This window comes from Galendromus occidentalis, unplaced genomic scaffold (genome assembly GCF_000255335.2).
Source record: "Galendromus occidentalis unplaced genomic scaffold, Mocc_1.1 scf7180000075612, whole genome shotgun sequence".
NCBI lineage: Eukaryota > Metazoa > Arthropoda > Arachnida > Mesostigmata > Phytoseiidae > Galendromus > Galendromus occidentalis.
Window position 1 is genome coordinate 267,378 of NW_003803602.1, and position 16,769 is coordinate 284,146.

The 16,769-nt window shown below is 51.5% G+C and overlaps 1 protein-coding gene across 1 annotated transcript in view; it reads left to right on the forward strand.

The window, feature by feature from the left end:
- LOC100899589 (sodium bicarbonate transporter-like protein 11) overlaps nt 1–13,942 on the forward strand; it is a 134,549-nt gene extending 120,607 nt beyond the window's left edge. The window contains exons 8-18 of the mRNA XM_018640437.1: nt 6,032–6,108; nt 6,220–6,342; nt 6,464–6,466; nt 6,677–6,790; nt 6,996–7,128; nt 7,824–7,897; nt 8,203–8,441; nt 9,252–9,511; nt 12,942–13,115; nt 13,342–13,707; nt 13,876–13,942. Of these exons, the coding sequence (XP_018495953.1) occupies nt 6,032–6,108; nt 6,220–6,342; nt 6,464–6,466; nt 6,677–6,790; nt 6,996–7,128; nt 7,824–7,897; nt 8,203–8,441; nt 9,252–9,511; nt 12,942–13,115; nt 13,342–13,707; nt 13,876–13,942 (1,630 nt within the window). The remainder of the gene's footprint in view (nt 1–6,031; nt 6,109–6,219; nt 6,343–6,463; nt 6,467–6,676; nt 6,791–6,995; nt 7,129–7,823; nt 7,898–8,202; nt 8,442–9,251; nt 9,512–12,941; nt 13,116–13,341; nt 13,708–13,875) is intronic.
- The last annotated feature ends 2,827 nt before the right edge of the window (nt 13,943–16,769 follow it).

Genomic DNA, 16,769 nt, shown 5'->3' on the forward strand with positions numbered 1-16,769 from the left:
GACGGCCAATCAGCTTATCCAATCTGTGCGGAACCGGCGATCGTCTCTACCGAATGAAATAACCCTCAAGCGTTCGATCGAGCTTTCGATTGGCTTAATGCTCGGGGACAAGAAACAGGCTGACCAGAAACGAGCGTTTGCGACCGCTAGATTAAATGGAGAGGCTATCTTATCATGGGAAGCGAAAGGTCCTCTTTGCTCTCATCATCGACGCTCGGAGGCTTGGGGCGGAGGCGGAACCCTCGCTGTCAGGATTCGCGGACCTACCTTCGAAGGCGAGTATGGGGCGCACGAGCACGAATTAAGTTTTTTGGGAGGCTCTACGCGCGTAGCCGGCGCTCGAGCACGGCGCTATGGACTTCGTCCGTGGGTCGTCTCCCAAGACGCTTGCTCTTGGTTCCGAGACTTTCTCTCAGGCATATTGGTTTGCAAATGCTCCAGCCAACCGCGGATTATCGGAATGAGGACTCCCCGCTCGAGGGAAGGTCGTCTCTTTCAATGCGATTTCTGCATGCGCCGCGCCGCGATGGAATATTTCCACAAGTCTCGATCGAGGGCGCGAGAAACACCCATTGAGGCGAAGAGGAATACTAAATATAGCAGATGAGAGTGAGACTCGATCCATGTTCGAGATCCCCTCGGCCAAGACAGTACGTTCATGTGCTCGATTTCTTGCCCGTCTATCTGAGATGAAGCGTTCATGAATTTCCATAGACTCGCTCTACGGCGAAACAGTAGCGAGTTCTCTGACGAGCGTATTTTCGGATGCATCCGACCCGACGGGCTGCTCCAGGTTACCCGGAATTCCACGAGAGATCCCTAAGTCACTCAGAGGGACTCGCGTGCCGGGCTCACAGGCGAACGCAACAATAAATCGAAGATCACAATGACATCGTCGAAGCTTTACCAACAGTCCGAGCATCCGAAATGGGAGGATGTGCCATAAATAGCGCTTCACATGACGTTTTGTTGGACGAGATAGCCTAGGAGGCGAATTTTGCATCGGAGATTCTCCCGCTCCGGCGCGGGGCCGTCCGACAAAGACGAGAATGCTCCGATACGCACAGGGGTCCCGTATGACGAGCGGCTCATTTGAGGAATACACTACAAAGAGACATTCCCGACCGAACACCATCGTCCGGCACAATGAGCTGGGGATAAGCTCCACCAACGGCTCAAGCGAGACGAATATCTCTTGACGTTTTGCGCATCGGAGTACTGAGAGAGTGGGAGAGGCACAGCCGATAAGAAGATGCTGCACCACGCGCACGATGCCATCATTGGATTTGAATGACCGCGGATGCGACCCTGAACAAATGGGGACGGAATTTCAGTAGGAGCCCTGCGTGTCCCCCTAAAATCCCGAGGTATCATATTCGGGAGATTAAGATCGACCAATTCATCTACATTTATTTATCTGTTAATCTATCGAATTGAATAAGGAGCCCAGCTCTTCTCCAGCAGCGACCGAATGGTTCGTGTGTGAATTCGATGAATCGGGTTGCGAGAGCAAGTCCATAGGACTCGCTGATTCCCCTTATCATCGAGGGGGTCGGATGCTCGGAGGAATATGGTCGGTAGCGGAAGGCCGGTCGCTCGAGAATGCTGGTTTCCAGCTGGTTAGAAACAAGGGAGGATAGAGGATTTGGAATCGAAGTGCAAGTCGCGGGCTCGGGGTCCACACATGTGACCCAGGTTCATCGTTCGCGGGCTCTTACTGCCGACAAGGCGATTCAATTGTAGGCCAAGTGTACGGAACTCTACGGTCGGGTTTCTCGATCTGGGACCGTTGACCGTTCGGGATGCAGAATGAAACTCCCAGTGGTGCCTTCCATACATTATAGTATGACCGCAGCCCAATAGGTTTCGGACATTTCTGATCTTACTGAATGGAAAACCGGTCCGAAAGGATGCATTCGATATAGCTGGAAATTAGTTTGAAATCATCAGTGAGTGGGAATCATGCTGTGCGCTCTGCATTCTGATGGGTGGACCGATATTCGTAGAAACTGCGAGGTCTCTTCGCAAGGGTGGAGGGGGAACGAGCAGCAGTGTCTGTATGTGCGACAGTGCCCGATCCTTGAGCCGATGTAGTATGGGCACGCTTCGTCGGAAGGTGCCCGTTCCCGGATGCCTTCCTGGGAACTCGGCGAACGGTCCGCAATCTTCGATTCGAGCGAAACCGCCTGAGCCAAAGCTCTCCGAGTTGTTGAACCTAGTAGAGGCGAGGGGGCTTTAAAACTTCAGCTAGACGGCGATACCCGCCGGCTTCCGAAGAGCAGAGTAGGCCGTCTGACCGAGTCGCTGGAAGAACTTCTCCATGATGATAAACCTATTGGGCTTTCCGAAGCTTCTGTGAGACGATGCCTTCGGTCTCTGTCTGATATTTCGAAGGAATCGGAGGGATCGGATCTCATTCTGCGTGGTGAAAATGCGACGGACTCTATCCCGCTGCACCAGGGATTGCAGATGGTTGACTGAATTCGCCAATGATCTGTATCGATCGGAACCACGGAGCACCTCCTCCGATTTCTAGCAGGCTCCACTGGCTCCTACAGCATCAGCTTCCGGTCGGACGGTTGGAAAACTTCTCGAGGTCTGAAGAGCCTCCCATTTCCTTCAAGCCCGGCCGGGAGAACTCTCATATATGTACGTTCTCTGCCTGAGCGTTGAATATTCGAATGAACCCCCAGAACCATGTAAGGGATACGCCTAGGGGAGAATGTACGAGCCATGGATATTTGATTTGATTCAATCAAGGACCATGGAAGGGCGCGAGCGCACACCAGACGAGCGATCCAGACAGTGATACAGACGAACGGGAAGGCCGACAGATATTGGAGCGAGCGGAAGCGAAGAATGGCGGGGAGAAAATCAATCGTGACTCCATTTTGGTGAATTGTGAGCCGCAAGATAGAAAAGTCAATGAATCCAAGCGAGCGCCTAATGACGTGGGACTTCTGAGACGCTGAAAGCGAGAAGCCGACAAACAGACCCACCGACAGGGAGATGGACCGACACAAAGACGGTCCCATGGTCGGACGTGCGGATGGACCGACAGAATAGGGACGAGCCGATTGAGAAGCTATTAGGGCTCTCCCGACGTCCTGGTCGCCGACGTTTTCCGCTACTGTCCTTTTTCCGTTCCTCCAACGTGTCCCATCCATTTCCTCGCTCGAGTTCCACAGCTTCATTCCAAGGCGGAGAGTGATAGGAGCGCGGGGAAGAGCTCTACTTCCCGGATTGAATCCGTTGTAGCCGTTGATTCCGGAAATTTTCCTCGAATAATCCCCGAGGTGTTAGCATTCGAGGTGTTAGGTCGGACAAGCGCTGCCCATGCCGAAGAAAATCAGACTCCCGGAGAGATCCCAGAGTGGTTTACATAAGACTGAAGACACCTTCTCTCTGGGCAATAAGAATCGGCTCTTGAGACAGAAATTCCCCTCCTCAAGGACGGCGATGAGAAATCCCCTTGAGACTCTGAGGGTGCCCGGAGTCATCTCAGAATTACACCGTGCAGGCATCGGAATCTTCGTTCCAAGGGGAGGTTGCCGAGATAAATTTTGCTCGGACTCGAGTCTGTATCCGGACTCGGATGTTTTTCTAGCGCTCGCTTCTGCTTCTCTCCCGCGGAGCTCAGGGGGAAACACCGAAGGGCGAATCATCCGCAGCTGCTGACCGAGTGCTCCTGCAACGGACCGCGACCCATACGCCTCGAGCGTTTCAAGTAATTCTCCTGCAATCATCCTTAAAAGAGGTGTGAACCGGAGTCAGAAGCAGCAGTCGAGCGAGCAGGGTCGGTAGCTTCTTCCCCGCCATCGGACAACCCGACGTTAGCTGTTCGGCCCTCCCATCAACTCGCCCGTCCTCCGCTCCGTCAGTCCCTCCATCCGCCATGCGCTCGGCCAAAAAATCGCCCTTCTCGAGAGCCAGATAGGGAGAACAAGTCGTTCTCCTGCGTTTCCGCACGGTTGAAACATGAGCAGACTTCGGAAGAATGAGGACTCAACTTTACCCTTAGGATGTGGAATGCCGGAGCTCGACACCCTGTGTTAATAATATCTTCGAGCCTCAGGAAATGGGCTCCAACTCACAAACAATCTCTCTATCCAATTACTCGAAATAGGGTCGCGATATGCAGAGCTCAATTTCCGAGTTCAAGCTCGGGGAATCTTTATTCGTCTGGGAAGGGGAGAGACAGAACCGTAAGGTTCTCGGAACATGGCAGGCCTCTCTGACATTTCCTCTCGGGATCGCGGTCCACATATTATGTAAACGTATTCAACGTCGGGCCCACAATAGCTACATGGGTTAAAAACTCTCGATTTTCGACCTTTCGATATTATTGATGATGCGAGGCTAGAGGGAAGAGGTTCTCACAACTCGAGGGGTTTTTCCGAACCCTGCAGACTTTCCGTCGACCTGAATGATTCGTCGATCTCCGAAGAACCTCGAAAAGATTCACCTGACGATTAACATCCCCACAACTCAGAACCTATTCGTCGATAGGTAGGCGGAACGGGGTGAGAGAGAAAGAGCTTGAAACACCCAAAGAAGGGAGTGGGCGGCGATTTTCAAAGAGGGTTAGAAAATTTGCTCGTTGGGAACACCAATCTCTCTCGCCAATGATGCACCTTGAAAATCTTCCATGAGAGGAGGACCTTTGGACCTGTATCTGTGTGGAGCATAATACATCTCGAGCCCGTATCCGGAGCTCGTGACTTACTCCCTGCTCCCGAACATGCACAAGGTTCTTAATGCGCGCCTTTCTTTTCTTTTCTTCGTCACACCCGATCAATGACGAGCAGGCCGGCCGAAGGCGGCGAAAGGTGAGCCAGGCTTGCCCGGCGTCCAACAAAATGACTTTCCTGACTTGTTTGTCCTGCTTTCCTCTTTGAGTCTGATTCCAATCATCATCATCATCTATCCATCGTTTCTCATCGACATCACTACTCATCCTCCCACGCACTTCCCACTTCTAGTAGGATCGACATCGTCATCTTCACCTGTTGGGTGGAGGTGGAAATGAATCGACCATTTCGCCCTGACCCATCACTGTTTGCTTACCCTTTGCTCATAATCTGCGGAGAAATACGTGATTCCAATCCCTCTCTGTGCGAATCACCAATCGTCACTTTCGTTCATCTCTCGAAGCGTTTTCCTGCGCTTCTCAGTCGAGAGCGACTCATTGTCATTCCCTCGTAGATGCAGATGCCTCATCTCTAGAAGTTGTTCAGGTCGACTCTCGAAACTAGGCGCTTTGGATTTTTGTGGCTAGATAGTTAGAAGCGTAGCAGCTGAAGATGCCGCTGAGTGGTATGCTGCGAGAGAATCTGCGGCCTGTGGGAATCAACCGGACACCGCACATCAGGTGCTCAGTTTAGAAGCCTGCGATCAGTCGAGTTTCGAAATCCGGTGATTAGCTTGACCCATATTGAAATGCAGGGGGGGTAAACAAACGAAAAGGGTCGAATGATGTCGCCCATGGCTAGAGATTTCATCGATGAAATTCACTTAAAACGAATCAAAAAGTCACGAAGATCAGAATGTATCGGGGAGCCTTCATGCCGCGATGTACAGCCGGGAAAAGAACTCGATAATTGGAGGGAATCACGGGTCGATGATGGAACCTCCTCTCCTCCTCTCTGAAATCCGGGGGTGGATGAGTCCCCTGAGAGCAGCTAAAGCAGTCACGATGTTGTATATGGTAGTGTGGCTAGATGCTGTCCATTCTAGATCACGGCGATGTTCCCGATATGACATATCGTTTCCCCTTCTCATTCCCGCACATTCCATCGAATCAATTTTGGCTGTATGGTCCATAGATCAAATTCCCCGACTTGGATTAGAGACAATTCAAAGTGCGGGTGAATCTAGGAGTAGCTGCGTAGAAGGCGAATGATGAATATGGCAATGTGAGGCTGAGAACTCTAACTCCAACGTTCAGCTTCTTTTCCGCAAAGCGAGAAAACCGTTCATTCGTTATCGAGCTTTATCAAAACTGATATCGATCTGATCTGCCATTTCAGAGAAAATGTATTATAGGCCAAGGTTTGTACGATGATATTCGTCGACGGCTGGCTCACTACGTTTCCGATTACATCGACGGTGAGTCCACGATTCGGATGCTGCTCAACACATAAAAATCGACTGTCAACCACAATACTCGTGATCAGCATGACTGGAGATGAAGTTCGAGAGTGGATTTTCGCTTTCCAGGTGTGGTGGGTCATAGGACCATCTACAAGACGGTGTCGACCATCTTCTTTTTGTACTTTGCTTGCCTACTGCCAACCATCGCGTTTGGAGCGCTCAATGACACCAATACCGCTGGGAAAATAGGTTCGTTCCCTTCCTCTTGCCATGCTCGGCATGATCTTTAAGTCTGACGAGCTAGCTTCCACTCTTCTCTCATCATTCAACAGCTAATATCGAATGTCTTTCTTTGTGCTGCTGGCTTCAGGAGGTAGGCAATCTTCGAAATGGAGCCTACAATCACGGAATCGACTCTCCGGCTCATATCGTTCTATCCAAGCCATGCATAATAATCGAGCTCTTCTTCTCATCAATAGACACGCGGCTAAATTTAGCTGAACTCTGCTGAGAAGGGGATTCTCCTACTGATGAGTCGGAAAAACACGCTCAGCGTTCCTAACGAAGTTGACCGGTTTTGCAGATGTACGGAAGAGTATCATAAGCCAAACGATTGGTGGGCTTACCTTCGCCTTATTCGGGGGTCAACCTCTCGTCATATTGATGACGACGGCTCCTCTGTCGCTGTACATAAAAGGTATCATCCGAAAGCAAAGAATAAATGGGTGCTAGGCGCATTTGTCGAGCGAGTGACCGCCGCTCTGCGGTCTAGCGCAGTTAATTTCCCGGTATGGGAAGCACTTTATCGAAGTGCTGGTCGGGAGAGATCAAGGGGGTAAACGCACTCACGTAACCTCTACCTTCTCCTTCCCCCTTCCGCGTCTCGTCATCGCGCTCCGTAGTAATCTACAACATATGTGAGGACTTCCAGCTGGATTTTTACGCGATGTACGCCTGCGTCGGACTGTGGAATACATTCTTTCTTGTTCTATTTGCGCTGTTTGACGCGTCAAAACTTATGAAGTGGTGCACAAGGTGAGTAAAGTCATCGGGTCTTAGTTATCTTCCCATCTCCCTCTAAACCCTTCTCCGTCTTATCTCTCAACCGTCGCCGATCCTAGTGAAGGTTTGTGGGTGCATGGCGGAATCTTGAGCTCAGCGCGACGGTCTCCTCTGTCCCTCTTTCCCTTATCGTCTGAGGGGATATACGGCCGGTGCGGCGACCGAGAAGACGTAGGATCGTTTGGAAATGCTCTTTCGAGATAGGTTTTCTACAAAGAGATTCTGAGCTGATACCACGAGAGCTTTTGCGCTCTGCGCTCAAGGGGGAAGACATCTGACGTACAAGTCATGATCTCCAGGGTTGATTGAGGAGCTGTCTCTTGCAGATCATCAGGGGCGTGCATTTTATTATGACGACGCGCCACGAACGTCTGCGCCGTATAGTGGCAGGAGATTGCGGAAGGGATTGATTATTAATGCAGCAACAGACGCTCCTTTCTCCATTCCTCGAGCTCCGGCTCGAAATAAAAACAATATCTTTCCACTCATTCGTGCTTCTTGCGGCCAGAGGGCACTCCCCGTTTGCGCTCCCCATTTGCGCTCCCCTCTGCGAGAACAGCTCCGAGAAGGAAGAGAGAGAACAGCTTCGAGGAGGAAGAGAGAGAGAGAACAATTCGAGAAAATATGTATGAGAATTCACGAGTACTAAACACTTTCTCTTCTCACAGATCGACGGAAGAAATCTTTGCATTATTTATCAGTATAGCCTTCGTTGTGGACGCTGGCCGGGACGTCTACAAAAGTGAGCAATTTCTATTCTAGTCCACGGGGCGTGCTTCCTCCCCTGTCGGATTCGAGCCCTCTGTCTTGAGAGGAACCTGCCAAGCCACGATGAATGGCAGAACCTCTGATTCTGGGGGACTCTCGGCGAGGCGTGTCGAATGTTTCGAATCATTCCGTATCCTACATCTTGTAGTTTTTGGCCATTCATTGAGGGAAAAAAATCGCAAGGTTCCACGAGCACTCGAATAGATCGACTTCTCTTCGATCGAAGGACATAATTCCGGCTCCGTCTTCCAACTGATCGCCTCCTTTCCGGCTCGGCAGATTTCCAGGAGAACTACTACCATATGAACTGCTCGCGGGCATTCAACACAACGGATCTGGGACAGCTGGTGAACAATACCGCACTTTTGCCCTCATTGCTCAACGAGACCGAGTTACTTCAACACCTACAACATACCGGCTGCCACCGCGAAAACTCCCTGCTATTTCTTCTGCTTATGCTCGGCACTGTTTGGCTTGCCGTCTCATTATACAACTTCAACAAAACGCCATATTTACAGGCAAGTGACAGTGGAGGCGACATGCATGCTTTTCCTAGAGTCCCCAGGCAGCTCCGACTCAGTTCCGGAAGTGGAATTCTCTGATTGAAGTCCCGAACGTATTCCGTTGGAAAGGCCCATGGGGAGTGCGTTTTTCGATGAAGAAGAAATCAAACATTATCCTGCCCCCTCACTGTCGAATTGTTGCCCACTCGGAGCTCATCGCCATGAGGAGTCCGGGAGGAAAGATCCGTGAGGAACGTCAAGCGGTCCGGCTGCCGGCAGAGAACCTTCGGTCCTGCCGAGGCAGCTCCCTCGTAATGAGATGGCTCAGAGGTCATCTGAGTGCAGATTTCGAGAATGTCCGATAGGATTTTCCGGCTTCGACCTGTCTGCTTGTTTCCAGTGGCACGTAACAAAGGTATAGCCGACCACAATCTCTCCCGATCAGCCGTCTCTTTCTGACTTGTCAGTGAGTCTGTCGGCCGTTGCGTTGGTCTCGTTCGTGGAGAGGCTGTGAGCTAGTGCGCTTAGCCGCGAGCGGCCACTCGTGCCTCGGACTTTTCGCAACCGATTTTCGCTTGCGGAGGAAATGAGGCCGAAAGCGTCCCTTGTCGTTGGGTTCAATGTATTCTCAACTAGAAACTGGAAAGCGTCATATGCTGCTTGATTCCTGTTTAGCTCAACTAGGCCGTGCTTTCCTCTCTCCCAAACTCGAGCCTACAGACGACTCTCACGTAGATATGATATTGCTGGCTCCGGAACCTAGCCGGAACGAGGAGCTTCTCTTTTGACGAGCTCAGCCATCTCTCAGCCATCGGAATTTTCCAGGCAAGCAAACGCGAGATCCTCGCAGACTGCGCGCTCCCGGTAGCCGTAATCGTGTTGTCGTTCCTGGGCGCGTATCAATTCCGTGAGGTAAAGACGGACGGTTTCCACTTCAACGAGGTGGGTGAATTCCAACGAGGTCGCGTGGAAGAACTCGGATTGCTCCCTGCATTGGCAGCCTGTGGTCTGGGCTTCGCTCTCTCGCTGCTCTTCTTCATGGATCAGAATATATCAGCGGCGATGGTCAACAATCCCTGCAACAAGTGAGTTGAACCGTAGCTTTTATACGTCTGCTCTGGATATTGTCTTGTAGCTCGCAATTCGGTTCGACTCCCCCCGCATCGGGGGTTCAAATCGATGCAGGCGCTCAGGTGCAGGGTCGTCGAGAATATTGACGAATAATTACAACATCTCATCGGCTCCTCGCGTATTATAGATCGGCAGGTTCTTCCCCGATATGGAAACTTCTCCTGCCTTCAGAATCGGGAAGCTCCGATCTTCTAAAGATCGTCGCATCGTGGGGAAAACTTCGGCACTTTTGTTAGTTAGAATTATATGGTGTTCGGACTTCGATTGTCGATGCCCCTCGCGAGACCTCCCTGAAAGCTCCCTCCTTGGGAAGCGATCCCCAAACCGCAGCCAAGAGTATAGGATCCGTCATTGACTCACAGAGCAAAGACTGGATTACCGGCTGGCCGGCTGAGTCAAGGGAAGTAACTGGAAGGAGGGGGGGAAGTTAGATGTTGACATTTTTTCCGCGTGGCTTCTCGGGTTTTCATCCCTTGCTATTTCGTAGAAGGACGGTCAGCGGACCGCACTTCCGAGGATTATCCCCATCAGAGAGCCGGCATTGAGAGCACGATGGCGACGGACAGTGGGGCGTCGGCGCGATTCTCGATCTTGGAGCGGACCGTGCAAGTGATCGAATGAGCGGCCGGACTGAGAGTGAATCTGGGAAGAATGCGCACGGCCACGACGGGATTCGCGAGAAAGGGCCCGGCCCATGCGATGTCAGGAACGATCTTGACGAAGAAGAGCGAAACGACGCGCGTCGAGACGAAGCGGACACTGAAGACGTCCGAGGAACCGACGAGAATTCGAGCACGGCTAGCGAGAGGGTCTTGAGAAATAGTCCTCGCATATCGGAAATCTTGATTTTTTAAATTCACCTCGTACCGCCAAGACTCCTCCAGCACGTCGGCAGGCGGGCAATCTCGCGGATGACGTCGAGAACAATGTTGTCAGCAGGAGCACGTCGGATGAGAAGAGCAAAAAAATCGAAACGGAAGGAATAAATTAGCAAAGACAGGATTGAGCATTCGGCGCGACGAGGGAAAAGCCCAAGAAGGGCTACACCTTCCGGAGGTGACGAGGCGAGCTGCTTCGGGCGAGAAGGAGCGAGGAACTCGGCATAGGCTGGGAAGACTGGCAATCTGTCGACGCGAGTTGAATGTGGAATCGACAGGACTGCACGGTCAGAGCCGAAAGACGAGGGGAGAGCGCAGACGCCTCGCGTACGGCCTTCTGATATTCCAACGGCGATAAGGAACTCTCCTCGTAGCTGCGAAGAAGCGCTGAACACGCGACGGGGACCCTACGACGAGGTCTCCTTTGGATATCTGCGCTCGGGTATATCGTCCACGAGAAAGGTCCGTGAGCCGCGAGCTGTATGCACTCCCATTTCCGCGGGAGCAATGTCAATTATCCCATCGGTAAACTCTTGGTGCCAGGTTTGCGACGTTATGAGTGGATGGCGTAATCACGCAAAATGAGATCATTAGTGACCGTGCCCTCACAAATATTCTACGAGAGGAGAACGCAGGATGTTCTCCATTCATTGCGCATGGAATCTGCTTCGACGGCGCTACAGAATGTTCGACAGCACCTCGATCGGCCCTGTCGACTCCACCGGCAATACCGCGGGAACACGCAGGAATCAGAGAACAGGAGACACATCATCGGTCGATAGTTTCCGTCTTTCTACAAAACTTTGCCCCGTTGTCAGCTGTCGCCTCTATTAGAAAACAGAGCGGGAGCGTGGGCGAGGTGGAGGACCGCCGCGCCGAGAGCCGACGGGGAGGCCTCACGGAGACTTGCGAACGGCTTGTGCGAAAGCTTGCGAGGGGATGAGGGCAGGGTTTCCGTCGGTAGCACGAACGATGTCGACGTGGCACTAGTGGAATTGACAACATCAACAACGGTGACGGCAGCAGGAACAGCCAGGTGTCCTAATGGTTGCGTGTGCTGGTGACCGCCAGAGCGGTGTCGATGTCGTCTCGGCTGCCGAGCTCGATGAAGAATGCAGAGTTCCCGCAGCTGGCCGACGTTTTTCTCCCGGTCGCGATAAACTTGCATCTCGATTGCTATTCTCAACACTTTCTCCCCCCCGGCTATTGGTCGGTCGCCCTCGAGCCTGAGCCCTTCCTCGCTGTTACTGTTTCCAACGACAATACCGTCGATCCGAGCATTCCGAACGATCGATGCCCGGTACGGCCGGCGCATTCCGATTCGAAGCAGGTTTGCAATCGCAGTCACTACAAGGATCCGACGGAATTTACGGGCTCCTCATTCGCTTTCCTCGTCATCAGGCGGAGCCGGAGTTGTTCACCGGGGCTGGATGACCTGTGAGGCAGAGCTGCGCTAGCGGAAAAGATGGAAAAGGAACGGGCCCATGATGCCCGCTCCACTCTACTTTGGCCTGGAACGATTCTCGCGAGCAAGTCGTCTGACGACGCCGAGCGGGGGGAAGCCCCCCGTCGGAAGACGGAAAGAAAACAAGAGCTCAAAAGTTGCAGCGAGATGATATTACGACGGAGACGACCACCACCTTGAGAGAGGCGAGGAGAAAGGCAGGCAGGGGCCGGCCGCGACCAGGAGGCATCGAGGAGGCAGTTCTCTGAAAGGAACCTTGAGGAGGACACTTCGGCTTGATTTGGACGACCAGCCGACGCGTGACGAAGCCACCGAGCCATCAAAGCAATTGTGTGTCCGTACGACCGTCGAAGAACGTCGTCAGAGAGGGCCGCAGCAGCGGTGGCATCATCGAGAGCGTCATTTTCGCAGCAGTTCCCCGCCCGGGGGAAGACGCATAGCGTGAACAAGACGGCTCAGCAGAAGCTTCGGCGACGGCATTCCATGAATGGGAGTACCTTTCACTTATCATTCTCCTCAGTCAGCCGGGCGGAATCGTGAGGGAAAATGACTCCGGTCCCGGAAGGATGTACTCAAGCAGCTCACCCAGGCTCGGAGCGAGTCATCAAGTCGGAATAAGAGGACCTCGATGCGGGGAACTCGTTGGGATAGACCTCGCTCTAATGAGAGGTGGTATCATGCCTCGGAAAACCACTCACTCCAGCCCGATCTCGACGAGTCTCCAGCCCTGCAGACTCCCGCTCTTCTGGAAGCTCCCCTGCCCATTTCTCTCGCCTCACCTTCGGCTTGGGGCGGATAAAATCGGCGAGCCTCCGATTGCTCTTACAACCTCAAGGGGTCCGAAGCGGGAGACGCATAGGACTGAACACGGGAAACTACCGGCTCATGCGACGCTGCATCCCTCCCCCTTAGACCCTCCCTAATTAGGAGGGAGGTTCTAGTTGGAAAATCACCGTTCCCCCCATCCTGAGAGGTGGAGGGAGGACGCTTCATTCCGCGGGATTATGCTCGGCAATTAAATCGGATTGATTCCCCTTGCAGATTGAAAAAAGGAGCGGCCTACCACATGGATCTGTTCGTGGTGGGGATCCTGAACGGGTTCCTGTCATTGTATGGGTTACCCTGGATGCACGGAGTTCTTCCGCATTCTCCGCTACATGTACGCGGGATGGCAGACGTTGAAGAGCGAGTCGACCAAGGACATGTTTACGAAATGTAAGTGTCATTAACGTCTTCATTACCGAGCGTTCCCATCCAAACACTGTCCCTGAGCTCTTTGTCAAACAATCTGGCAGCATCTCTATCTCGGAAGAAGTCCGAACTAGGCGCGAATCCGAACTGGCTGAAGGGGAAGCTCAATCAATGTCAAATCGATTTTCCGAAAAGGTCGAGCTGAGGGCGAAGATATTGTTCCGATTCCTCATGTTCGTTCTGTTTGCAGCATTGTTCGTGTCCGAGAAACGCGACTGACAGGAGTCATCTCCCACATTCTCATCGGTCTGTCCATATTCCTACTGCCGTATCCACTGGGATACATTCCAACAGCCGTTCTGGATGGCCTTTTTCTCTACATGGCCATCACGTCACTCAACGGCAACCAGATGTTCGAACGCATTACGTTGCTTTTCATGGAGCAGGCAGCATACCCGCCGAATCATTACATTCGGCGGTGTCCCCAGCGCAAAATTCACGCGTTCACGATCTGTCAGGTCGTGCAGTTGGCCGTCATGTGTTTTTTTGGCTTCGCGCCTTGGCCCTACATCAAAATGATCTTTCCAGTCATCATCTTGTTGCTACTGCCGCTGCGGTGAGTCAGCGATCGAACTTACGCAATTGATCGAGGATTTGCATCAGAGCCTGAACGTTCGCGCAGCACGAGGTCCAAACCTATGGTTTGGAGCAAGCGCCGTGTCTGATAATCATGAATGTGCTGATGGGTGGTTTCGACTCTTAGTCTTCGTCTTGCTCTTTCCAGCCATAAGGTCGTGACGCTCTTCATCGACCAGAAGTACCTTGAGGCGCTCGACGGCGAACATCAGTGAAGTTAAGATTTTCTATCCAAGTCTAATCCGATCGGGACTTGCGGTTCAGCCAAGTCGAATCGTTTTCTACGCCGGGACTCAGGGATGGCCTCACTCGACGATGGAACTATGAAGAAAATTAGCGACAGGATCAGATAGAAGTGATGACGATGATGACGAGAAAGGCGGAAGAGCGAATAGGATCCCTCGCTCGTCTCACGGCAGGCTCTCCGGATAAGGACGCTTAACCTTCATGATATGATCATCATCGATCGAATCTGACCGATCCGGTCGAGCAGCTTCAGGCTTCGGCTACCAGCTATGTAAAATCGAACGATTCGTCCAAATACCAATTCACCCAACCTCGTTTAGCTGCACTGGCTATTTGGCCCTGCGTCTCCGCATTCCTCGGAATACGGACTGCGACCCGATGCGCTGTACTCCGAGCAGCGTCCGACTTTTCTCTCTTTCTCTCGGATGCTGATCCACGACAATCAAAATGAATCAGAATCTCAATGACCCTCCGCAACATAGATTTTCCTCCGCTTCCAGCAGGGAAGATGGATGCTTTTCGTCGCGAGAGCTGTTCTGGAGAACCAGGAAAAACGTCTCGAGCCATCTCGTTCACAATTTACACGCTTCTCAAGTCATAATGATTCGGAAGCGGGAGACGACCTAGACGTCTACCGTAACGAATCACTGCAGAAATTCAGCTGAACCCGCACATTGCTGCGCATGCCCCATAGTTCGGAAGGGGTTCGACTTAACGCATTCGAACAAGATTGTCAACGAGGCCAAGGAATCCAACGGCGTCGTAACACTGATAGAAGGAATGACAGACTAAATCGATCGAGGAACTGAGACATTGTTGAACAAGAATGCGAGGAAGGGGAAAATCACAGCGAAATGCACCGGCACAGCATTGTCGCCAATCGGCACGTCGTGATTCGACTCAAGGTGGTTGGAATTGATCTCACAATCACAAACTCATACGGAATTCCGGAGACACGCACCCTGCCTTCCGCCAACCCTTTTCCGAAGAACCCTCCACGTAATTCACTGCACATGGAAGCACACGAAGTCTTTGAGGAGCTTCTCACAGCCACGAGTCTCCTGGAAAAGAGAATCCGTCTGTGACCCTTCAAGAAATGAACCTACGCATCACGACCACTCTAATGGTGATGTCTATGAAGAGCTATACTGTTAAACAGATGCAGAGGCAGCGAATCAATTATACTGCAAGAACAGCAAGAACAACAACGATTTCCACGGAAGCACGAGCTTTATGTCGCCAGAACCTTAGCGACAGCAAGAATCACACTCAAATAAGTAGATATGATTCATGACCGCAAACTGAAACGTTGACGACGACAACAGGAAGCAAACCCACATCGCCAATCCACGAGGACGGAAATAGTTCAATAATTCGACACCAGATCGACCAAGAACAATGAAACAGCATTCAGACGAGGCAACCAGCGCGACGGAAGGATCTGCAAAGCGGACGAGCACCTCAAACCTCACAACTCGTCACATGCCAGCTCCAGCACTGAGGAGCGAATTATGCTTGGAGTTCTTTCAATGTGGTACCAAATGAACCCAGATGGGAGGAGCGACTTCTTGTCGTGAAAACCAGGTGAACAAACCCCGTTTACATGAAACCAGACTCGAATGAAGAATAGGAACAAAGTCACGGAAACAAGAGCGAACTCACTAAAACGAGAACAAACTCACAGATAAAAGAACAAGTTCATAGCAACGAGAACAAACTCACAGATAAAAGAACAAATTCATAGCAACGAGAACGAATTCACAAAGCGATCAAGTGTTTCGCAACGAGAAAAACAGCCTCACAGCAAATTATCGAGCTCATTGTGAATCGGCCAAGGGTGCACCATACTCTCGAATTCGATAACCGTGGCTGGCCGAGAGAAATCTAACTCCTCATGACGTCAGGACATGAATAATAGGACGCAGATTGACACACAGACGTTGACTGAAGATCGAGACAGTGCGATTAGTACTCTGGAATGGACTCCTGAGAATTCGATCTCAAGATAGTTTCCCACGAGTGGCTCCGTCCGGTGGTTTTATCGTTGATCTTGAAGAGGCCATGCAAATACTCGGCAGGTCAGAGCGTTTTCCAATTCAGTTCTATTCAGCACTCCGGAAGATACTGTATAGATAGAAACTTTCGAACGGCTTACACCTTTCTCAACGATGGGGGAATTAAGATGATTAATCGTTTTCATATACAAGGCTATACATTGATATACGGAATATGCAGCGGGGACTCGATGATGGGAATGACGATAATTATCTCGAAATAATGACTATCAAACTGATGACTTGCCAATGATGGTCGAGAGAGAAACTCATGGATGACCTCAGCACCCGATTGCTGCGATCCGCCGTGACTCGAAGAGGAGAATCTCTCCGAGCTCGCCTCGGATTCAGTGGAATGTATCGGACGCGCCAGATATGGATTAATGAAAATGTTGGACAAATATGAAGATAATAATGATGACACGTAGATTGATGATCATCAACACATGACTCCATACTCGATACATATGTAGTCTGCGGATAACGTTGGCTTTCCGTTCCGCTTTCATTCGGAACTACTGTTTAAGACGCTTTGATACGGCAACCCCCCATAATTATTCCCGCGAGAGACAGCAGTCTCGAAAATCAATGGATACGATGGAAGCTCGCTATGTACGGTCACGATGAATCGACTAGGCGGAGGCCGCACTGGGGTCGAGTACGGTTGATACGAAGCGCATCGAAGGTTAAACCGGCAAGAACCCAATAAGTTGGTCAATTCCAATCAATATATGATCGTTAG